This window comes from Opisthorchis viverrini, assembly GCF_000715545.1.
Source record: "Opisthorchis viverrini unplaced genomic scaffold opera_v5_255, whole genome shotgun sequence".
NCBI classification, from domain to species: Eukaryota; Metazoa; Platyhelminthes; class Trematoda; order Opisthorchiida; family Opisthorchiidae; genus Opisthorchis; species Opisthorchis viverrini.
Genome location: NW_008751911.1, coordinates 350,791 through 375,801, shown reverse-complemented (window position 1 = coordinate 375,801; position 25,011 = coordinate 350,791). Strand labels below are relative to the sequence as shown.

The 25,011-nt window shown below is 41.8% G+C and overlaps 2 protein-coding genes across 2 annotated transcripts in view; one reads left to right on the top strand and one right to left on the bottom strand.

Annotated features, from left to right (window-relative positions):
* Positions 1–1,718: 1,718 nt before the first annotated feature.
* On the bottom strand, positions 1,719–21,941 carry T265_09086 (hypothetical protein; the record flags this gene model as incomplete). The annotated part of the gene is made up of 5 exons (XM_009175071.1): positions 1,719–2,210; positions 7,750–8,374; positions 17,693–17,979; positions 21,379–21,705; positions 21,753–21,941. 5 exons carry the CDS (start codon positions 21,939–21,941, stop codon positions 1,887–1,889), a joined length of 1,752 nt encoding a protein of 583 aa, XP_009173335.1.
* The window catches only part of T265_09085 (hypothetical protein), a gene marked incomplete at both ends in the record, with an annotated part of 29,565 nt that continues 6,464 nt past the window's right edge, over positions 1,911–25,011 (top strand). Inside the window, one exon of the mRNA XM_009175070.1 lies at positions 1,911–2,151. Coding sequence (XP_009173334.1) covers positions 1,911–2,151 — 241 coding nt within the window. The remainder of the gene's footprint in view (positions 2,152–25,011) is intronic.

Below are 25,011 nucleotides of genomic sequence, written 5' to 3'. Positions count from 1 at the left end.
CACCAACAACACCTGAAACAGTGTCCAGCATGTTTCAGGTGTCTGTGATGCTTCCTGACTGGCGGGCCCGTCGATCGGCACAAGCAAGGTATGTTGCTGGATCGTCCTTCGACCCATCGGGCTGTCCGCTCATATCACTAAAGCGCGAACATATTCACTGGTCCAGCGTGTGCTGGTGGAGTAGTGGTAACACGCTCGCTTCGGATGTCAGAGGTGCGACCAAGAGAGCGACGACCAAGGATATGAACTGCTGATGGGCTCCCATAAGAGAAAAACTTGGGTCCAGTGCTGTCCCCATTTTGGTGCGGACTAAGCAGAATGATTGCGACAGGACAGGAGGACGATTATTCAAATGAGGGTCATGTGAGTGTGCATTTTACAGATGGACAACAAAATTCACTAGAGGTGTACCGAGTAAACGCATGGAAGAACTTGCAGACTACGGATAATGCCAATGAATAGACATCAAACTGAGGAAAAGGGAACCAGTCTGCCCGTGATCTGTGTATACTAACCAATCACAACCTAGATACCTGAGTGTGAAGGAATGGTGATGCAAAAATGTCCTATTAGTTGCGAACTCAGAGAGATGTGGATCTAGGATTTCCGTTGCATCTCACAGTTTCTTTAGCTTTTTAACGCTTCTGGCTAGTTATGTCATCCGTACACAATATCACGCCGGGAAAACAGGCACACGAGATGATGGTGATCAGTCTGCTTCGCCTATTGATCCATGGACACTCACAAGCAGTGTTGTTAAAATTATAATAAGTGCTTATTATGGATCACGCGCGCCTGTGTGGTGAATGATTTACGAGTTAAAAGGCTTGGAGTGTTGTGACCAGTGAGTTCGAAGTAATTTTGATCAGGGTGAACAAACAGACTCATAATGACGGTCAGACATCTGATTAGGCTCTTGAATCAAGTAGACAGTGAAACAATTTACAAGAATTGAAAGTAGAACAAGGCTTTCAAGAATCACTTAAGTTTGTGTTAGTGAGATCAGTCGTGTTCAAGACATCCGCCATAGTTGAATTTGATATGAATATGACGCGACAACCCACAAAAAAGTTCACTTGACCAACTGGTCGAAGTGTGCCATAAAGTGCTCACATCTGTTTTCTTGGATATTAACGTACGTTGGTTAAACTGACGAAGGCATTTTCTATGATTCGATCAGTGGTAGAAGTACAACTTCATTTTGAAATTTATTAATTTGTGGCGCAGTTCTCACGCAGTGTGAACATTTATTGTCCATAGAAAGCAATTATATTGCATGAAGTACTACTTGCATGCATCTATCCATCATTGAGTCTGCTAATAAACCAGACTGCTTGATAGATTATGGCTCACTTCACAGTCATGCTAGTGTGACATTGTCCGCAAAAATCCATGGAGTTTTTGCATCAGGACGATGTAATTTTCGCAACAGTTGAAAGTTCTTCCACCTAAGGATACGCGGTAGTTCGGTTGAAAAAATGTATGCGTATATGTATCCTTATCTTTCCTGAGTAGCCATCAACTCGATACATGCAGGAAATTCTGTTCGGATGAGTTCAATCGGTCGTGTGTAACGTACAATTGTAAACTGGGCCTGGAGGAGTCTCTTCTTCTTTTACGTCTGTTTTTTCTAGGATTACAGAAATCAGGATTCAATGCAAGGTTGGAATATCAGCAAGCCTTATGACATACCCTGGTATACATTCTGAAAAAAATATTATCCCAGTTGCCAATCATATATTTTTCTTTATACAAACATGTGCCAAGTTAAAAAAAATTAGGACGAAATGCCACGAAGATCTCATGCAAGTTAAAAAGCATTGCATAGATTAGTTAAAGTAACAAATAGAAAGGCAAAAAGCAGTGGCTATAGGCAAGGTTTCGATCTACCGCGATAGCGTTCGTGCTGAATGCATCTGTGTGCCACAGACCGCTTCGTATGGTCGAAAAACAGGCGTGTAGACTGGAGGTATGAGTTGTTCGTTCACAGCGTACCACGAAGATTGCAAGAAGCCCGGGTGGGCAAAAGGTCGAACAAGAAAACAGCTCTCAAATTTGGAAGTAAAGATGTAGTGCCGTTGAAAATGGAAGATGAGCTCCTCAACACTTGGAAAAACTCGCATTCCAATGTGATAACATCCATTGCTCACGGTAATTCGGAAGTTTCGAATCAAGTTGCCTGAGTTCAGAACAATAGTTAGGTCGTTTGGCTAAAAGGATAGGAACAGTAGTGGGTTATTTATAGGAAGTTTTGTTGAGTGCTTTAAAGCGTATTATGTTGATTCAGTGAGTTTCATTCACATGAATGGTAAGTGGAATAAGAGTTAAAGAAGTATTATGTATTGTGTAATGATTTAAAATGGCTGGTTGTCATTCAGTAAATATCAAAAGAAGCATCAGCACAAGCGCAGAGCTGAATAGAATCTTCTCAATGGTGAATTTGTGCGTTACACGATGCTTTAGTTTACTTGTATGATAGAATAAGCCATCGATTTCAGCTGATGAAAGTTATTCCCTCGGAAGAGTCGAAAATTGTCATTGCTAATTGTCCCGCAGACTGTGTCACAAACCCACAATGATATCCCTCGAAAAGCAGATAGTTGCGACAAAACGAGTCCTGCATGAAGGTGGTCCTCTATCGCAAACTTTCTCAGGCATACGTCTCCAACGGCTAGCCAAAGCAAAATATACTATGGTATACTCAAAATGCCTCTTGAAAATGCATACGGTTGAAATAATATTTCATTTACTCAGACTATGTGCATCATGACACATATTAGTCACCGCCAGGAGAATACTTTTGGTATCCAACGTCTTTGAATCGGAGGGGATAGTAGGAGAATGAGCGACTCCATCCTAATTACGATAAACGTAATTACGACCCAATCATGAAGCTGGGTATGCCAGGCTGTCGCTTCAGTCCAACCAATTTTTTGACTACTCACAACACAATAGTAACCTGTTTAGAAATGAGAACATTCCTCCAATACGTTGAAGGTCATGACTCCAGGTGAAACAAGTGACGTCAGTATGCGTATGAGAATAAGAATGAGTGACACTTTGTCCCGCGTAAAAATAATTTGACCATTTTTCTGACGAACAACTTGTGACTCGTTCAACTGCTACACAACTCATTCGGCCCCATCGAGAATCGGAAGATTCGCATTGACCATGAACCCCAGGAATCCTGACGTAGCTGTACACTGCTCTAGAGCGCTTCAGTAAACGGAAGTCTGCTTCACAAGTCTTCACTAGTTACTTGTGTAGTTAAACCAGTCGGATTCTTTCAGTTCAGTTCAGTACCACGGTCATCCATGACTTATATCCTCACCGAAGATTTATTGTAAATGAAACAGGAGCCATCGTAAACTTTTTGTGCGGATTTCATGGAAACCGCTTGTGAATGATTGTATAGGTGGTACTAACATTGCTCCAGTTTAGATGAGGGAAGCACTACCTGCCACGTCTCGTTAGAGAGTTTTATTATCGAGTCAGTTATGGAGACTGGCCAGTCTAAATATTTACTCTCGCGGACCTGAATCTGGTCAGACCTGAATTAAAGTGGGTACGGATTGATCTGTCAGGCTGTTGGGTACTCACCCTCAGTTGCTCACTGGACTTGTTCAACAGCTGTAGATATTATCTATACCTTTGGCCTTATGTATCAGAGTCTTGAGTCCTCAAATAAAACCAGGAAGTACTCTTGCATACTTCTGTAACGTAGAAGACGCACAATCCGTTCTTCATAGATCACTTCCGTATAGTGCATCATATCTAATCCCAGGAGTCACACTGTACAGACCAAGTGATTGAACTGATTCGAAATCATTAGACAGTGCCTTGATCACTGACATTTCAACATTTATCATCCGTTTCCACATTTAACTGAGCATATCATTCGTCATTCCTCATGCTAAATNGGAAGTACTCTTGCATACTTCTGTAACGTAGAAGACGCACAATCCGTTCTTCATAGATCACTTCCGTATAGTGCATCATATCTAATCCCAGGAGTCACACTGTACAGACCAAGTGATTGAACTGATTCGAAATCATTAGACAGTGCCTTGATCACTGACATTTCAACATTTATCATCCGTTTCCACATTTAACTGAGCATGTCATTCGTCATTCCTCATGCTAAATCATAGTTTCCCTACAGTAAACAACAAAAATCCGCACACCCAGTTCTTCAGAGCCATGAAAATCATATGCTGAAAACTAGTGTAATTTTCGGGTGGACCCTCTCTTCCGTTTGCTTCGAGTGAACAGTCCTGTTTAGGTAGTCAGATATGCACCACTCCACTTTAACAAAGTGAGTAACATACTACTGGCAGAACGCTTCAGGACCATGTTGGCAGTATTTTTGAAATATTCTTACTAGTTAATCACAATCAACCCAAATTTCCTGAACTATTTCAAGAAGTGGTTGGCCACGCGGATAAATATATCAGAAGCAACCCAATTAATAAGCATATATTGTCAACAAACTTTGACAACACTCCTGTACCTATGTTCGCCCCCACTCCGAACGGCATTCCAAATGATCGCGAAAGCATTTCGCTGTGTTTTCATTGACTCACATGCTCCGAATTATTTCTACATTCTGCATTCGTCTAAAACGCTTCAACGCCGCTCGCAGGCAGCCACTTGTTGCACGCAGGTCACGTGAGTCCCAGAAACCGTGAGACATCAAACGAGAGAGGATTCCTCACAAAATCGATCAAAATAAAGTGCGTGTGCTTGCAATTACTCTTTTTATTTTGGTGCGTGTCATTAGGCTTTAGTGAACATTCAAAACTTGGAATCGTTGGAGTACGTATTTCATACGTCGAGGCTCGGAATAAAACTTTAAACGAGTGCATTTAGTGAGTAAAGATGAAGTTCAACAGTTGTCTTGAATACAAGCCGTAAATTGTAGATCCCCCCAAAAATTGTGGCGTGTTGGATAGTAACGTAGTTGAATTCTTCACTTTCTCCTTTCCCACTGTTAAAGTGAGGGGTAGTATCCCATTTTCTTCTTTTTTTTTGGGCCACACCAATTTCCAACGGTGTGGAATTTGCACCTCCCACGTCCCGGTCCAGTACCCCTATGCAGAATGAACCGCTTTACTAATGTTCACTTCTAAAGGAACGCCAGCCCGTATTGCGTGCTCAAAACATCACAATCAAACTGGGTGTGAGAAGCAAGAAGCTGGGTTTGTTTCAGTCAGTTGCTGCTTCTGTTAAGGAGCAGAATGTCACCGAAGTTCTCACTTTGTTTTGGGAAGTTACGAGAATGAATTGGGTTTTGAAATTCGAAAAATAAACTGATGTGCAGTACCATCACTAGTGTCCCTAAATCGGGGAGATAGTTTTCTTCACTTGATCCGACAGATATGCCTTTACATCCCCGCCATTTTGATTTCAGCACACTTCTCCTGGAAGAGGTTTTCCACAATATTCCAACGATCTCCCGCAACACTTTGTTGTGATCTCAGACATTGACGTAATCAAGTGCACCTCAATGACAACCGGTCAACTGGTCTCAAAGTTCCCAATTTCGGTTGCCTTCACCCGGCTTCATCTATAAGCTACATCGTAATGTACATTATATTCCGCTAACATCTACGATTGTGTTAACACCCCGTTTGTGTACAACTGCAAAGGTTTTTGAGATACTTGAGGGTTATCCTGGAAGACTTCATTGAAAAATTACGGCAGATTTTTACCAACATAAGCGATCTTTCTCGGGCCTGGTTATACGTATCCTTTCCACTGCGCCTGTCTTAAAAAAGTGTGGCTTTAGTGTGTCTTTATGTCCCTGCCATAAAGACAAACCATAGCAACCCTAAATGACACTGGGATCGATGGTGGGAAACAAGTTATGGGTTCTGATTTAGGTTAGTGACATACCGGTTACTCGGCCGAAAAAGAGTGAACACGGCTTAATTGGTCCAAAATCTCAGCTCTCATGGTTGATTTTCATCCATCAGTAGCTAATTAACTAGTAGATGGGAGACACAGAGCAGGCAGCTAGCTTTTATGGTGGGTTTTTAACATTAAGTGTTCATTTTTGTCGCAAAATGAACACTAATTGTGTTTCAGACCAAACTGGTTTAATCCCATAACCAAGCGTCAGCTGTGTGCGCATTTGTAAAGCGAAGCCAACCTCCAAGATATAACAAAGTGCATTTTTATGCATTGCAATCTCAGATAAAGATGAACTAACTACCGCCAGAAAAAAGACAATGGCTCTTCATAATTTCAATCAGGGTTTGGAAGTAAGCAAATCTGAAAACGAATAAACAAATCTGGACTAGGTACTGCATCCACTTGGGATAAGTGCAAGCCAGAAAGAGCTGCTGCGTGAGCTCCAGATGTTCAACTCTTAAGCTGGACCAAAATCTGTCCTCTATGCTGTTGACGCCTATGACAATCTTGGTTAGGCCTAAGGGACTATACAAAACAATTTCCAGGGTGACCAGTTTCATGGGTGATGACGAAAGTATTAGCTAGCTGGTAATTACCTAAATACACTCATTTTCAAACCAGTTTGGTTTTGGGGGAGACACACCGGCACCCAGGTGAATCTCTCATTTATGGGATTTCTAATCAACTGAATGTGCTGTACCAGGCTACCCCATGTTTCATTTGGTGCGATATACAAGATAGCACGACACACTTATAGAAGTAATGCACTAGACATAAGGTTGCTGAAAACTCTTCGAGGGACCACGACCGGTTTTGCTCTTCTTTTGGCTCATCAGGTAGGCTCAGTCCCAGAGTTTCCGTCAAAATTATTTTCTACTTGAACCCACCTTGTACGGAATTAGCGAAATACACGCATTTGCAAAATTTAATTTGCAGGATACTCACCAGGAACCAGGAATCTCTCTCGGTTGACGAAAACTCAAGAAAGGCGCCTGGTTGAGGAGCCCTAAGAACAACCAAACCGCTCGTGGGCGGTCGAAGAGTTTTCAGTAGCCTTAGGATTAGCGTATTTCGTCTACAGATATATTCAGCTCTTTAAACGTAGGCTTCCCTTCTCCAAAGTCTAAAAATCAACAGGTGCATTACACTTTAATCTCTCAACGTATAAAGTAAACTAGGAATAAGTGGCTTGAATAATAACGTTTGTTTGTACACACTTTGAGGAGGGAAATACCGCTGGATTTGCAGCATGTATACCCGTATCGAGTAGCTTTGCTGCATTTAAAATGGCTCTTCTACTTAAATTATAACCTGGTATTTAGCTATGCACGCGACCTACCCGATCATTTTTGCTAACTAATGCTCACTGATCTGCACATGCGACAGAATTCGTCTAAACTGCTTCCTGAAAAGCAAGAGGTTCTTGCAGAACCAACAAAATCAGTGAGATGCGACGGGACCGAGTGGGTGCGTATACTATCAATTTGTATCAGCGGATGAGACTATCGAGTTGAGACTAGAAGGTACCGCAATTTTAGTCACATAATCCTGTGTGTGGTACTTGCTGTTAACCAATCATGGGCACGACTAAAACATCAGTGAATGAAGTAAACAAATAGTGTAATATCTGAGAGAAATAGCTTGGTGGAGTTGCTTAAGGAAAAATAACTCAGTTACAAAATGACAGTGATGATGTTTGAATGACTACACCAGTTACCGCTTTTTTCAATTCCTGAAACAATTCAAACGTTTTGATACACGTCTTAGATGCATGATCTGGATAATTTGGTGTCACGTGAGAATGAAAAAGTAAGCATTCATTCGTAGTATACGTACGTTAGAGGTGCTATCCCGGATGATGAAATCTCCTGGATGAGAGTACTGGTGCAGAATGTACTCACATTCTGCCTGATTAATAGCACCCCAAAACCAGGGTTTCCGCAAATGGGCACCGCTGTTACGTGACTTCAGAGCATGTGTTAGCCTCACAGCTTCTCCGTCTATCATAGACTCTGGTGGAGATGGCGCCGACGGAGGAGGATGCGTCCCCACATAGTTCTGAATGTTTTGTTCAAGTCCTCTTGTCCTGGGGGTGTAGGGATTGACCGCCGTCGGACATGCCATCCTCGACAGATTTCTATCTGCGGCCGCTAAGGACGGATAAAGTATCCGCAAATGGTTGCTTGGAACCCAGCCAATATCTCCACGTGCATTTCGACAACGCATCCAGTCGGCATTTTCCGAAGGACGTTCTAGGATCTCCAGAACTTCGTTAATTGTAAATGAAATCTCCTCCAAATGATTGCGAACATAGGGATAAAGTGTAATCGCGGTAAGTTTTGATGGCTTGTCGTTGACATGAAAAGTCGGACTTGTGTTGGATGGTGCAAAGGCCGGGATCACGGAAACTGCACGGTTCTCGGGATGACGGAAGTTTCTTAGAGAGCCATGTCCAACGTTCCTAAAACAGATTATTAAGTAAGAACAACATTTAAATTCAGAATCGTGAGATATATGTAGTGCAATCCGATCTTACACGGTCGTAAATGAGTTGGGTCCTGTCAAGTGCAATTCTTTCCAGAGTTTCGAGAAATTGTAGGTGACCTCTAAAAATCTGGTTTAGTTCTGCCAAAGGCAGTATGCAACAATTTAGTCTCCACCTAGCCCATCAGTCCATCACGAGAACCGACACCGGATCATGAACTGAGTAGCCGATCCGTCGGCCGATTACCTTGCCTGGACAAAGCGTAGCTGAAGCAGATTAGTTGTGTTTTAAGAAATAGCCGTTTGGAAATAGAGCCAACTAAACAACGGTACTTTCTCCCCAAAAAAGGCCAAAAAAGAACGGAACTTCTACAATTCACGTGAAAAACACGTTTACATAGACCAAGAACAACTTGAGTAACTTTTATACTTAGCTTTGCAAATAACTAGTCACAGAAATGAATATTTTTTATTCTCCTCGCGTTTTGGAAGAAACAGCTGTGACAGAATTGATGACAATTAACTGTCTAAAGGGCTTCACAAAAACTATCCACTGTTACAAACCTGACAAACTCAGAAAGCAGCACACTCTCGTAGGGTTGCTGAAAAACATGGGGTATCCGATGATCGGTTTTGTCATTCTAGGGGCTCATCTGGTAGGCATTGCCCCCGATTTTCCGGCAACCAACATAAATGGGAGATGCAGATGAGTCTTCCATGAAAACGAAACTGGTATACAAACGAGAGTATTTAGCGAATTCCGTACACTTCTTTAATCGGAATTTAAGGTTGACGGAAACTCGATGGTCGTGCCTACATAATGAACCGCAAGAACGATGTGGAGTTTGTGGAGGAGCTTTCAGTAAGTTTTGTGGGTAGTGTTTTACGTCTAAACAATGTGTTGCGACGTCTAGAATATCGTACCAGCTAGAAAATGATGCAATCTGGTGCAGCACATTCAGTTAAGGAGGAACATCATAAACCAGTGATGTAGCTGGATTCATTTGGACATAACTAAATCAGTATGCAAATGAGAGCATTTAGCGTACAACTAAGTCTCAGTTAAAAAGAGATCACACAACAAAATAGAATGCACTTGAAGAGAAAACTCATTTATTGAGCTTCCATGTTCGGAACCCAAGCGAAAATTGACTGATAAAGGGCTAGCTGGGATTAAGAATTTTCGGCCACGAATCTCGGTCCTCTTCTAGTATTCTTAACCTAACATTGAATGGTGTACCGGCATGTACAAGCTACGCCCAGTGTGGTTGAAAGCTCAGCATATACCTTATCCCCACTATGTAAATGCTTTTAAACTGCAAGAAACTGGCCAGTTTCCTAGTGTCTTGCTGGAACAGAGTTTCAGGCTTGCTTCCGAGCAGTTTTCACAATCATTGCATATGATGGTCTCTTCATCATGCAAAATATGCGATAGCTATCTGAGATGCTCATTTTAGCTGCATACTTGGACACCCTACAGTCGGTCACAACAGATAAATATAAACCGGTCCTGAGAAGTAATCAGATGTTATTCTAACATTGTACGTCCAAAGACCAAGATGTTAATTAGTTTAACTCAAAAAATCAGGCAAGAAGGAAAGCTTTTCGAAAGCACAGAGTGTTTTCAATGAACTCAGTTAGTCCTCTCTCTGACAGGGTTCAATCCATGCAATTTACCGTACAGAACGCTACAAAATAAATTTTCACTTTTAAGAGGAACCGACTTCCACACACTGACCATGGAAAAATCAACCTCAAGTGGCACATCGTGCTATGATGCTAGCGGACAAGATGATAAAACCAGATAATCCGCCTTATTTGAATGCTATCTCTCCTTTAGTGAAAAATACATAAACCCGGATCCCTACGAACCAGAACACATTGATGGTGTCACCTGAATCCCGAGGTTTTGTTTAAATCAGAATCATTAAATCCGCAGAAAAACACAAACATCAGACTCTTTGGTCCGTTAAAATTCTCCCTGTTAGGCATAAAAGCTTTGGCCAGTCCAAGGTATGAAGTTACAACGTCCTTGAAACTTAATTCAGTTTAGTAATGTAATAGTCTAGTAATGGTTTAACATCATGGTAGAAAAATGACGGTATAATTCATTGCTACCGAATCCAAGCGGAAACTTAGAAATTTTGCCAAGTGGCTCGAAATTACAGTCATTTTAAACAGTTACGAGACATTCAGTTGCGGAGTCTGGACTGGCGTAGTTAGTTTGCCGCCCAGTGTTGACCATTTCTCTTCTCACTAGGTCCATTCTACTTGATCAGTGTGAACATTTTTGCAGCTATATATATCTTGGTAAAATGCCCATAAATTTAGGTCTACAGTGAGGCAGAAAAGATGAAGAGAGCTCCTTGCGCAATGACTGTGACTGTGTTATATCAGTGTTTACAGGTTTGCAGCACTGGATGTATCTGATGGTCACTCCTCGACTCACAAGATGAACCAATGATTAGCACTGTTTGATCCCATTCAATGGTCGCATACTGCACAAATCCAATCATGTGGCTTTTAGCCTCGAACAAAATTTGAAACCTGGCATATGTTTCTACGTTTCCCGCAAGCAGCATACCACTGGTCTTAATACTGAATGCTCCAGCTGGTTGAATGATCAGGAGAGCCCACTTTTGCAACAAATATGGCGCGTGATGGCGATGCTATAATCACATGGTAATTTTTCGGAACGCAATCCAACTCGTTTCGTTGTTCCATCGTCAATTTAAAGCTACTGATGAAATATCAGAGAATGGCTTAGCTAAGTTTCGGAAAGTCTTTTTTTTCAAAATTGTGTTAACTGGAGTTATATACTTCAAAAGTAGATCACAGTGAGTGTTGCTCGAATGTTCCTAATGGTAGGTAAACGAGAAAATGTCAAAAATGACGGCAAAACCTAATAGGTCACATATGACACAATGTAAGACAATACCAGATATCACGGTTGCACAGAAATTGTTTTCAGAATGCATTGATTTGAAGAGTTGACAGCAAATCCTGTCATATGAGCTGTTTCTACCAACTAATACTGCATCACCGCTCAACTCAGAAGATAATTTCGACCTGACTCTATAAAATATTCAAGTGACTTCGGATTGAAGTGATATTACGGGTGTCTTCTATAAACTTCGGGATTACCGGAAACGAATTTAATTCTCTAGAGTGAAAATCGTTCCAATTGTGCAAGGGGCTAAGAAGGACGCTACAGTGGATTGTGTACCTCTACCACCCACTAAGCTGCACTGATGATTTCACCACAACATCTACAGAGTTTCATGAGCCAGGCTGGCCGAAACTTGTGAAGCAATTGGATGCTTATATCATGATGATGTTGTCTGACATCCATCTGCTACCCTACGGTTAAGCTTTCATGTAAAAGGTTTTTCTCAGAGGTCCCATTCGTCTTGTGTCTGAGTTTGAGCACTTGGTGGATGCTCAGATTGTTTGGGACAGTGAGAGTTGTGACCAGTACTTATGTCACTTCATATCGGCCTTCATCAATTGGGTTGTCTTACTCACTAAAGGCGAAGAAAGAAATCCCTTCGCTGCGAAGCCACTTATTAAAAAACACGAACTAAGCAGTTACAAGCCATTAGACAGGAAGGTAATCTCCATACATTCACACAGTCTTTAAAAACTGAACATTTTTGCGCGTCCTCACGAGCTTTCCTGGATATTCATTGGTTATTAAACAATGGTAAATGAATGCTGCAAAGCAATTTGCGTAATAAATTTCGCTTTTCATGAGATGAGAGGACAGAGCTTGGACACCAGACCACTGACTACTCGCATACGTCATCATTACTGCACATCGTTACATAGTGGAAGAGGTAAGTGAAATTAAGTTATTGCTCATGCCTTGCATCTTGAGCTTTTATGTATCCATTATTTTTCTTCGCGTCGTTCTGGGCAGAGTATTATTCACAGAGGTCCCATTACTGTTCACTTTGCATTAGCTTCTGCTCGTCCAACCGCGATAACAGCCTCAGACACTCTCAAGTCCAGTCCACTTAACCATCCTGAAAGTTCACAATATAAAGAAAACTGGGCAGCTGATTGTCCTTTCTTGCATTGACTTGTGCAACGATATAGTTCACAGACACGCTCCAGTATTTTATGTTATTTTCCGTCTGCGTGCCTCTAGTGACTCAGGCTGCCGTAACTGCATGCTCAGGAGCCAGCACTGGGTCACACAGTGACATAAGCCCGCCTGAAAGTTGTCGGTTTACAGTAGCATGTGTGGTTCGTTTAGTAAACGCTGCGAAAGAACCTTGTCGCAGCTGTTTTATTATAATTGATGACGCTACGTTAAATTGGAGTTGCAGAGCTGCTAAAACTATTGTACGACGCCATGCGTTTCGTTAAATAACGCGTCAGGAACCCAGGTATAACTGTGGTGACCTGAACGCGCACGCAGATAGACTTGCGATTGATGTGGTTTAAATTCATGGCTGCCTTGGAGTATACGATAAACCGGAGGGATAGCGGAAAACGCCCAACTTATCTGTGTGCTGATTGAATGCAGTTTTCTTACGGTTCAAACTTCAAAAAGTGTGAAAATCCTTAAGCAACATGGTGTTTCACAAGGAACTGTCCGTGGACCCGACCAGATGGTACGCCAGGTAAAGATGAGCGCGCCCACGTACTGATAAGCCTCGTTAGTTCAGAAACCTAAATCAACGGACGAGGCGGAAAATGCCGGATTCACCAACAGGCTGTTCCAGCATTTTGGAAAACACCAAATTAAAGGCATGAAATTCTTTGCTTATAGACATTTTAGTCGAAGATCATCATCATATGCTCCTATGGTATTGACGTAGGCAGCCATACAGAGGCGGATGTATTCGCAAAGTCTCTCAAGTCCAGGTCACGTGTGAGGGTTGGCGGGTGTGGCTAGATCAGTCTACGTAACAGAAGCAGGGTACATGATGTCAACTATATGAACACGATCGATTAGTCATGAGGGGGATAGAGAAGAAAGAATGACAAAAGTGCCATTATGGTGATTAAAGGTACGAAGATTTTACTGCTATGAGTATAAAGCTTATTTTAGCCTAAAGAAGTGAATATTTTGTATCTTTTGTCAACACGATAGTACATCTGGCATGTCTTTAACTCCGTTCCCTTATAACCAATCGGTTATATTCGTCTATCTGACTTCACATGCTCTACTTTCGTTACATCAACTGCTCTAGTTGCTGACGCCATTCCCTACGTGTGGTACGAATACGCCCGCTGTTTTGTGACAGCCAAGTTGATACCGTAGAAGTCAGTGTTGAACTGTGATTGAAGTATTTGTGTAAAAGTCATCTTATACCTTAAAATTGACTTTTGTGTACAGACTTTTCGCATGCGACTCGGATTCTTAGAAAGATATTTTCAGTAAAACCAACTAGGTCCACAATGGTCAGCTGATGTCGGCATGGAAGACCGTTGCGACCATTGGAAATGGTGTTTCGGCAGAAAGTATATTGGGCCAGCTGCTACTTGGATGTTGACCAGATGGCAGATGATCTATTCACCGAACTTTGGAAATCGCTTTCGTTTGACCGTCTGCTGCGTTCCACCTGTACTGCCGAGTCATACCTGAAAAGTGGACTGCGACCTTCAGCCTCAAATGCGGAGGCGTCTTAGAGCGTCTGACGCCGGTGACCTCTCTCCCGCTTCGTTCAAGGATTGTGGCGGATGATTTGGTCAAAGCCTGCCCGAGTTGTATGCGTCTACGCGAAACAAACGTACAACCTGTGTGACATGATATAAGCACCCGATATAGTAGAGAATGCTGACAGTGACCCGCTTTCCAACTGGACTTCATACCGAGATCAATGGCACGTTTTACCTTTTCATCGGTCCTCTCTTTTAACCACATTTACCCAAGGGATGTTCCGAGTCAAATGAAACTTATATGAATTACGAAAGTTTTGTTGCTGTTATCAAACAAAGTTCAACGACTAGTGACTAATTTTGGGTTTCGACTTGCCCATTGAGATCTTACAGTAAAGGCATTGTGCATTATTCGGTCACCCTCCTTCCACCGGGAGTCAGATGGTGCTTACTTCATCTGTAGTCGTTCTCATGATCACCTGGTTACTTGTATTTTCAACTCCCTCTACAAAATAGAGTCTCCTGTTCCACGTTGAGCCTCATTATTTTTTCTAAAAGTACCCAATAACAGTCGGCGAACCTTTTCTCCCACAGGTGCTATGTTTCAATTCGAAAAATTGTCACCTCTTTAAGTTGATTAAATCAAGTCCAATTTCCTAAGGGCTGTTCCTTCCGAAATTCTCAGGAATGATCACTACTGCGGTGTACTCCAGATAGGCAACTTATCTCAGTTTAGACGCGCTAACTTTACCAGTGCTATGTTATCGCAGTCATTTAGACATGATCCCAGAGTATTTTGACGCAGCCGGCCTATTTTATAAAGAGTTTTAGAGTGATTTTGAACGTGATTTTGACTCCAAGCGATACAAAATGTTCTTCTCGATTAAATGAATCCAAAACCTACCCAAATGTCTGTTACGATTACGTTGCGAGGATACGTGATGTAAAAAAATCGTTTAATGTCCATATTTTTCTGCATTGGACCCAGTTTCCTCAGGTTCCCTGTATAATCTATGTTGTCACCTACACTCCCTTAGCTTCAGGACTATCGCGTATCTGTAAGCTTCGAGCAGTTTTCATTGACGTCTCAAGCATATTATCTCGGGCCCTTCCAAATCAACCTCTCTGAACCTCTCCTCCCCCCAACATACACTTAGTCTTATTAAGCAACTCCTGACTTCCGACTTTATTTATTTATTTTTAGATTATTTTCTTTGATCGTTGTGTGCGAAACTAGTTGCTGTGTGATCTATCAGAAAGGATAGATGTTCACTACAAAATATTCACGTTCCTTCCACTACAGCACTGGGATTTGCCTCCTCAGTCAATACGCTGGCAAACGTTTAGGTTTCATCTCGATTAATGTGTATTGCAGTTAGTTGTGTTTCCCAAGGGATTCAAAGTATTTAGTGTACTTCTGATGAACAGAGTAAAAACCGCACCATCGTCACTAACCAATCAAATTTATCTTCACTATCAAAAGCTGAGATTGGAAACGGAAGTTTCGAAGTACGACAGGTCCGTGTAATGAGAATATTCAGTGCAGCATGAAAAAAAGGGGGGCGGAATTTTCAACACATGTTTTAACGCCTAACTGCCTCTAAGTCCTGCTCGATCATTTCGTATAGAATCGGAAAAAAATGATAGCACAGGCTGATGACTCTGTCTAAATTATTTCAAGAAGTGCTAGGTGGGCTGGGCGGCCCCTGTCTTTGAAGGTGAGCCGTATGCGACGTCACACGATCTTTCAAGCAACATTCCCTTAACCAAAATATCACAATTACTGGGTTCTATGTGCAAAAATCTGGTCCATCATCTCTCTTGCGTGATTTCACACTATACGGTGAAATACCATAGCAGCCGATGATGAGGAAGCTGAGTGAGCATCGCATTGTATCCAGCCACACTGTTTGACCGTCTAAGACCACTTCACCTGAGCTCTGCAGTAAAAACAGCATGGACCACGGAGACTATGCTTGAACATGTCTGGCACATCGTTCATGTCACTACGGCATGATAAAAGCACCGTCAGGTGAAAGCTGTGTCAGTTAAGACAGGCGTTGTCCAGTAGGTCTAGTATGGGATGAAAGTTTGGAATCTTTAACCGTGCAAGTTCGTCGGTCTGTTGGCAAGTATGTTCAAACTCACGCTTACGAACGTTGTCAACTGAACATCTTCAGTCAAATTCTTGTGTGACCGAAAAAGAATGCAGCCTCCATCTTGGTGATCAATAAATGTGCGCCATTCCGTTTTGTATTGAGTGAGAAGCAGGAGTCTCATGGAAACCGTGTTCACGTGGGATTCCTCTAGCGAAATTCCTATGAAACTCTGACAAGATGTGATTAAATTTGGTCCGAGCAAGCTGCTCCGTTTACAGTGATTCACTCCAGTCGGTTTTGAGTATGCTGATGAAAAAAGTTGAAAATACTGATATGGTGCAACTTCAGCGAAGAAACAAACCATGAACTCCCTGCGAGTACGACAACTGAAACCTTTTAAGTTCTCCAGTTATAAAAACCATTTATCTTTGACAAAACATTCAGCGAGTCATGTCAGTGTAAAGGTTTGTTAATTCTGCTTTAAAATAATTGATATTTCTATAGAGGAAAATATTGATAGCTCAGGTAGCGTAGATGGTGGTCGTTGGCTTGTTCGCTGAGCTGGGCAATTTGATTGCAAATAATTGATTGTGCCACCAACCAACCCACCGCTACGCACTACTACGCTCCACAATAACGCACTGATGATGCCACCTCGATTGGTGATGAAACGTTTGCAATCAAATTGCCCAGCTCAGCGAACAAGCCAACGACCACCAATAACTGATATGCTGTCCTTTGCGAACGGGCAAGTTCTAAAAATATACATGGTTTATTGGATTGAATCTAATGTCTATTTTTAATACAGTATATTGGAAAACTGTCATTCTGTTGACGAATCAGCCTAAAGACGTATCGCCCTTGAGTGGCAAAATACAATGTATGAGAAAACGGATGATGTAGATCGTTGCCACCAGTGTTTCTGTGAATGCACGGGTAGTCCAACTGACACCCTGGACCTGTGTTTAGACCACAGCTTTAGTTCCCTGAATAAAAGTCTTGTACGTTGCTACCGATCTCTACTGTCCACTGACATAAGATGTGGACCATACACAAACAAATCAGTGGTGTTCAAAAAGCGGCGCTTTTTAATACTACCTCATTTTGGTAAGGCTGGTTAACAGGACAGAATCGTAAAGGTTGACGCGCAGTTGAGACGGTCAGTCAGGGGGACATTTGAAGTGAACACAAAAATGCATCAGCTGTTACAGGGATAGTCTTGAAATGTGCAGTGATTTAACTGTCAACGAAATACATAATCCTCCTTGATCAAGTTTTCCACATCTTCGTTAGCCAACATTCCATTTTCACTAATTATAGAGGATGTTATTGACATGAGTTTGATGAATTCTAGTCTAGATGTTAGTCGAATACACTAGGTGTAAAAGTTCATAGAAATCACAGGAAACATGTGTAGGGAAAACAATCATTCTGCCCGAGTTAACTTATGAGGCGGAAGTCGATTTTGTGCTGCTCTATTATCAAGAGAGTTGCAGAATATGCGAGGTTTGGTCCATTTAAAATAGAAGATAGAAAAGATCTACTCTGACCAGAAACGAAATGGCAAATATTGTTTTAATTCTCACTTGTTTTTGACATCAACAACCACGTAGTTGGATGGAAACCAGCCACTGGAACGAACTTGGTCCCCGACCATAATTTCACCAAACCACCAACCATCTGCACTCTTTTCCAATACTCTGATCCTGTCACCGGCGTTAATATGGAGCTCATCAGAACGTTGTGGCTGGTAGGAAGCAATCACTCGGTAAAGTAATTCTGCAGCAACTGGGGAAATGAGAGTCTCATCCGAAGTCGGGACTAGTGTTGTGCGCTTCTGATTGAACTGCGGAGACCTTGATCCGGCACCTGGCTATGGAGACAGATGGAAAATGGAACAATACGAGGATGAATTTACAATAAGTGTTTGTTCCGGCGACTAAAGTGCACAAAGGCCTAGATAGTCAATCCCATTGCTCAATGTAAATAAGTGGTTTGTGTTATTCTTTGTCGTCAGAGCTCTCAATAGAGCGATTTCACGTGTCCCGCGAGTGTTTGCATCCCTAGTCATACGTTACTTCATGTGGATTATCATAACACACAAGCAGCAATATACTGACTTTGCCGATTCATTTGTTTATTTAGGTAAGTCCCGACTGTGTTCATGGCTTCACTCGTCAGTCGTATTCGGATTCTTGTGTCAGCAGCCTCCTGCTTTCTGACCATCTCGAGGTATGGTGGGCTGAGTTGGTGGGCATGGCGGATTATGAATTTCCTACGAATCAGTACAGACTATAATCTAGAACAGTTTACCTGGCCATTCTCACGTGCGCTAACTGATATCAAAAGAACACAGGCACCGGTACTATAAGGGATTAATAAGTAGAAAGAAAATATATGGAGCATTCAGTTTTATAGAGATTTCGCTCTCCAGTGAAAGTATAGTGCATCGGAAGTTTATATACTTTTCACTCCAAAGCCGAATCAGCTGGTCTGAACTGGGAACACTTTTGCTATTGAATCAGTTTTCATATTGTGACGGCCTATCCATCTAACTCGCTCTCCCTATCTTTAGTTCGGTATCCAGGCATCCACTAAGTAAATATTCTACATTTTTATGGAGGAAATGTTGGTAGCTCAGTAAGCGTAGATCGTCGATGGTTTTGCTTGCTAAGCTGCCTAATTTGCTTGCAAACGTTTCATCACCAATCGAGATGTTCTACACAGTAAACGGAGCAAGCAGTTCTCCACTTCTCCCTATTTCCGGTCAGGTTCAGTGATAGCATGACGTTTGTATCGGAATAGCAAGCAAACAAGTTACTATGTCATTGTACGCTTTCCGTCCTAGAGAGGGATAAAAACAGGGACGTTGTGTGAGCACGCGTGCGATTCGAACTGGAGAGAGAAGCTCTCAAATGCTACAGAAACCAAACAATCTGGTCGAACAGCGGGCACAACCGTCATGTTATTAAACATTGTGATCCACCGAGCTGCCGATGATAACGGTGATGATATTTATGCTTTAGCCAAGAAATAAAATAAAAAAATCTAAACTTCACTTAACTACATTACGAATGAAAACAACGATCCACAATTTCTTTCGCTTCATTTTGATTGAATAATTTGCAAAAGATATACACAATGTGTATAACTCAGGTATTTCTACTTTAGATAACCTAATTCGCATGAAAACAGCTCTTCGGAAGTCGCTAGTTTGAGCTCCAAAAGTATCACTTGGTCAGCTTACCTAAGATTCAATGATAAAATGAACAACTGAATCTCTAAGGTTGATTCATTCGTCAGGGCAATCGTATATGCGTGAGAGGATAATCTGGTACTAACACAAACGCAAGTACGATTTCCAGTAGTGGCTGAACGCTGCCACGACGCCTTCTTTCATTCTCAAAAAAGAGACTAACCTCTCTTTCAGCAGTTACCGAGTTTTGTGGTTTGTTATGATCGTTTGACAAAATAGGACAGGGTATGTTAATCGCTGAAAGTGTTGTCCACTCGCTCACCTAGGACGAACAAGAATGAGGGTTGTGCCTACCTTGTTTGGTTAACACTTGTTAACAAAAAGAATAACTCAGGAAGCCCTTCTAGTTAAAGCTGGTGGAGAAGCTGGGGAATAATTAGAGACAGAAAAAGGGCTGCGAATTTTGCACGTCTCTCTTTACTACTACTTGTTGGTCATTTGAAACAGTAGCTTACGAAAAATGGAGAAAAATAATCCCTTTGAAAAAAACTGGCAAGTAAGTTTCCCAGAGCTAATGACTGCAGGACGGTAATTGTTCCGAAGAGTGCCAAGATTAACTCTTGGAATCGCCTAATGCTTCAGTGGCTTAAATTGTAGGTGTGCTTGCTAAATAGTGTTCATCCCATACTTATCGACATGGAAATAACACGAATTTCACACGACTTGAACGCAAATGGAAGTAAGCGGGTTCGTATTGGAAATAACGCTTGTTATACAATGCACCAAAAGAATGGTAGAAAAAGTAATCGCCAACTTCACATTGAATGAATGCGTTCTTTTTTCGCGCATGATTTCACACCGTGTATTGCTCTGTTATTCTGCTCTGTTGATTCGTTATCCTTCGAAGTGAGTTGCGTCTTGTCAGATAGTCATAGTGGTGTTGGAGAAAAAAATCGGAACGTGACTGTGGCGTCAACCGATAGCGTCAGACTTGTGGAAGTTTCTTGCTAGACCGCTACTGATTGCGCATCGTTTGTTGTGTGCGTAAATTTATACTCCGTTCATTTGAACGGCTGACCACTAAGCTCTGCTGTTTTGTCTCACACTTCTTCGTTCACTTCAGTTCGCCTCATAGCTTACACGATGTGCCGCCATCCGTCGGAATGGGTTGGCTAGTCAGAAGCAGACTCAACAACTACAGTGTTCACTAAAATATATATGTGAGCCGTCGAAGGCTGATCTGCATTTGGTAGAAGGCAATATATTTGCTCGAAATTTTGAACTGATACCAGGTCATGTACGTTTTAATCTTGTCACTAGATTTCGAAGCGTACCTATGTGGCTCCGACACTTGCTTAAATCAGTCTTTACAACCCAAATTAATAGGTAACTTGGTACCTTGGTACACAACGATACTCCGTTTCTTGTGATATTACGCAGGTACACTAAACCAATTCGATGTGGGGCGAAATGGAGCCACCCACATTGTCCATAACAAAACTCATTTTACTTTATGTCTCAAGTAGCGGTACGAAATGAGTTTATATATGATGAAATCCATAGCTGGCTCCGCTGTAAAGCCCAGTTGGTGAGACCCATATGTTAAATGTGTGTATCCTTTAGCGTTGTCCTTCTCAAACTCAAATTCTTCTTGGATGATCTCTGCGTTTGGAAAATCTCCGGCTCATTGGCTCAAGGTCACAGGTTTAAGGACCACGGTCGTCACACCTGGTTCTACAAGATGTTGAATTTTACAAAATGCATTATTATTTTAGTACTATATGACCGAAAATGAAGGAATGCTTTTGAGCGGCAGGACAAGTAAGCAGACACTAGCCGAAAGTTGAAAACTAGACTAACTCTGGTACCTCCTAAGGACGATCATTTTTTAACCATACCTTTTGGTTTGTGACAGGTTCAGTGGAAAAATTAGGTGTTTTTTTCCAAAGGCTCCATCATGAATCCCCACAAGTCAACAGACCAACAGACGACATATTTTGCAAATAGTGCGCACGATTCAAATCCTACGCTAGTGACTATCAAATTACTAAAAAGCATCCTCCGTGGGTAACTCACCTGTGCAGGTTCTCCTCTGAAGTTGCGACTAAGGTTCACTACTGGTCTGTTTGTGGGTATTGTCGTGTGATATATGTGGGATTCTTCACAGTGGAGAGCCCGAAGAGCTTTATTCGAATGCTCCAAGGTAGACCGGTTAGGACCCGTTAATGGAAATACCGCTCTTCCTAATGTGCCGTTTTCATGACCACCTGGAGAACCGGCTTCAGTTTTGATCCCTTTATCGGGTAACGGTTGTCCAGAGCAATTAGAATACAGCTGTGAGGTTTTGGTCACGCTAGTACCTTTCCGACGTCCAAGACTATTTTTCAAATTTTTAAAGAGATTCTAGGAGTATAGATTAAATAACACGCAGCCCATCGGGAGTGGCATACCTGTCTTACAGGTCTAACATAATTGCTGGGCACATAGCCCACATCACCATTGGCATTCTTCACTTTCCACCAAGGTGATGAGTCATCCAACAGGGTGAGCTGATCTCCCTCAAGCACAGTTAATTCATGACTCTCTGAAGCATAGTAGTCAAAACGGGCTACCAAAGCGCCTTTGGCCAGTTGAGCCATTCATAGGTTGGCTGTAAAACATAAGAATAGGGAAGCGCGCGAAGGTTAGAGTACGGCTTGGAAGAAGGGATGAATCTTTATGGCCACGTGAAAAAGTAGCAGTGACATGCATCCGGTAATTCTTCTTCCGTCATTAGAGTTTCGTTACCGTCTTTCAAATTTAGCTTGCTACAGGTTCAGGTAGGAACGGCTCAATAGCTCGAGATCACTCAGTGGTTAAGGTGCGAACAAACCGACCGCAGGGTCCGTCGCCAGAACCCAAACGAGGTGTCCCGATTACTTCTGTCGGGGTCTGAGAAACCTGATTGTATCTCGATCGTCGTATTTCCACTGGATTTTATGACGGCTAGGCCCTGATAGGGCATCACAGCTGGACGATTTTTGTTTACTTGAATGCTACTCCATATAAACCGGAACCATCTGGAACCACTACCAAACAGCTCTGTTCACTCACATTAACAAACCTGATTTGATGTCCTATGGATTTGTACTTTTGTTAAAGGATGTACGAGGGTACGCGGTTTACTGCATTCACTTGTTCATAAACGACCAACTGCATGACTGCATAGTTTGAGCTTCTACGCTGTCTTGCTGAAGTATCACATTCGTTTTCTGATAGTATCCAAAACTTGCTGGTCAAAATGCTACCATCCCACCGAAGGGTGATGGGACTTATTTGGCTGGACGCAATATTTTGTCAACCTGGCTGATTCGTAACAAGTACTCACACAAGATGAGGTTACAAAGTGATGAAGGGTTCATTTCTGCGAGGAAATGCACGGATTGGTGGCGGGAAATGGCTAAATATGATGAAGAGGAAACTGATAAGTAAACGATAAACTGTTAGCCTACGGTCTGTACAAAAAAGAACCAAATTTTGCCGATTCTTGAGGCTCAGCATCAGTTTTTGATACGGTTTCTGTCCCACTTAAATGTACAGTCTATGTCACATAATGTAAATTGTTCGTCTGCCAACAATGCAATATATTTTCGAACAAACAATAAAAAGTAATCAACGATATATATTTCTGCTGGTATTAATGCACTCCTTGAGTGCCAAGCACATGCACCAGGTGAGTGTCCATTGCAATTCTATTAGATGACATTCGGTCTTCTCACACCAAATGTGTACCCTCTCTTTTCACCAATGAATAAACAGAGATAACGGTTTTAACCGAAGGGACATAACCATGACGTTTCTTGACACACGGGCAGCATGACAGACAGCATTTTGACTAGTTAAGGCATGTGAATACTTTGGCGCTACATGAGAAAACTGCGAAAGAAATAAAGAAGTTTTAAAAAAGTGCTTGATGCTTACCAAGGAAAGCACCGTGTCAATCAAAAAGTATTTCACAACAATACAATTTCTTTGCATGTAACCCACCTACGGTGAAAAATGTGCCAAGCTGGATACACCATGTACTATGCATGCAAACCCGTCAAACTATTTGGGTGATGTAATGGAGTGCGTGTACATACAGAAGAAAATTTTGATTTTTTTGCCGGTGGTGGGCCTTTCAACAAACAAGTTACAGAATATCGACACTAGAGAATAAATGGGCATCAATAATATTCATCATGATGGAGTTGAAGAGTAAACAATGAATAATAAAATACAGTGCATGGTTTTGGTGTTTGTTTTTTCCTTTAGGAGACCCAGACAGCTCGACAATTAGGGTCGGAACTATCAATCTAAATGCCTGTAGTTCTAATCCAACCACTGCTTTTCGATTGCCTCTCTCTAGACTTAAGCAGCCTGACCGTATCTCATCCCTCGTGTTTTCTTTGGGGTGTATGGAAGGTTGCCACCGAAACAGCGTTGCAACTGGGTGTCCATTTTCTATCTATTTACTTCTCTCGCCTCATATTCTAGCTTATCCTAATATGATACGCGCAGTTATGGCATTTCATTGAGCGTCAGGAAGCGCGTGAAACCGAATAGTTTTTCTTGATAATATCCCTATCTAAAAAGAGTAGGGCGTGTAGTACCTAATTTCACATGCAGTTTAATTCCAACCGCAGAAATACATTCAAATGGAATCAATAAAAACACAAAAATGGAGCACACCTTACCGGAACGCTAGATGACTGAGTAATGGTAGGTTTCCTCGACCTCAGGAAGCGCTGGAATCCCACGGTAGCGTCTAAGTTGTTCAGTTTTGCAAAACATGTTTGTGATAATAAATGATCTTTTTTTGAATTCCATTTCGTTTAGTTGCATTTTTGGAAACAACAATTTGGCTTGTTACTTTGACACAAAATGCGTCTATGTTTTGAAAAAACATCCGAAAATTTAAGTTTTAGATGAAATTAACACGTCTATTACCAAGGGATGGATGCAGTCTATGAGCAGCCTTTACTGTAGTCGGTAGATCTGCCAGCTATTCATTAACACACTTATTATAAATTTCGTGGAACAAAATTTTTCCAATGACCAACTGAATTTTTTGTCTTCCTAAATAAATAAAGGGACTCTTCGACTGACATCCCAGCTCAGAGTGGAAGCACATACAAAGTGAATTCAGTCTTGTGAGCAGATAGTAGTCATCCAAGATTGAACTGAAAAAACAATACGGCACAGATAAGAAGTTTAGTGATACCATGCTCCAAGTTGATTGTCGGGATAACGTAAGGGGCCCTAATCATACCAGCGTTCAACACAGAAACCAGATGAAGGGGCCAACTGTAAGAGATCAGTTCTGTAACTGTCCTACCACAGTGGAGCAGCCGTGGTGAGAAGCAAGCATATCACTGGTGGATGATCACATGGCTGTGTGGTCTGTTTGCCGAACTCGGCTCTTAGCCCGCCAGAGTTCCGTCACCAATTGATAGGATATCATCGGTGCACGTTCATGTCGGTTTGCTCACACTGCACACTGAAGTCTGTCAAAAGTATCATCCTCAGTGCAGTGAAAAAACTGACAATATTGAGAATCTGATGCCTCTGAAGAATCAGGCATTTATTTGACCAAACATTGAACCAGTATGTAGCAAGGTTCCGCGCTGAATTTTTGGATGACACTCAATCACTATATATATATATATATATATATATATATATATATAT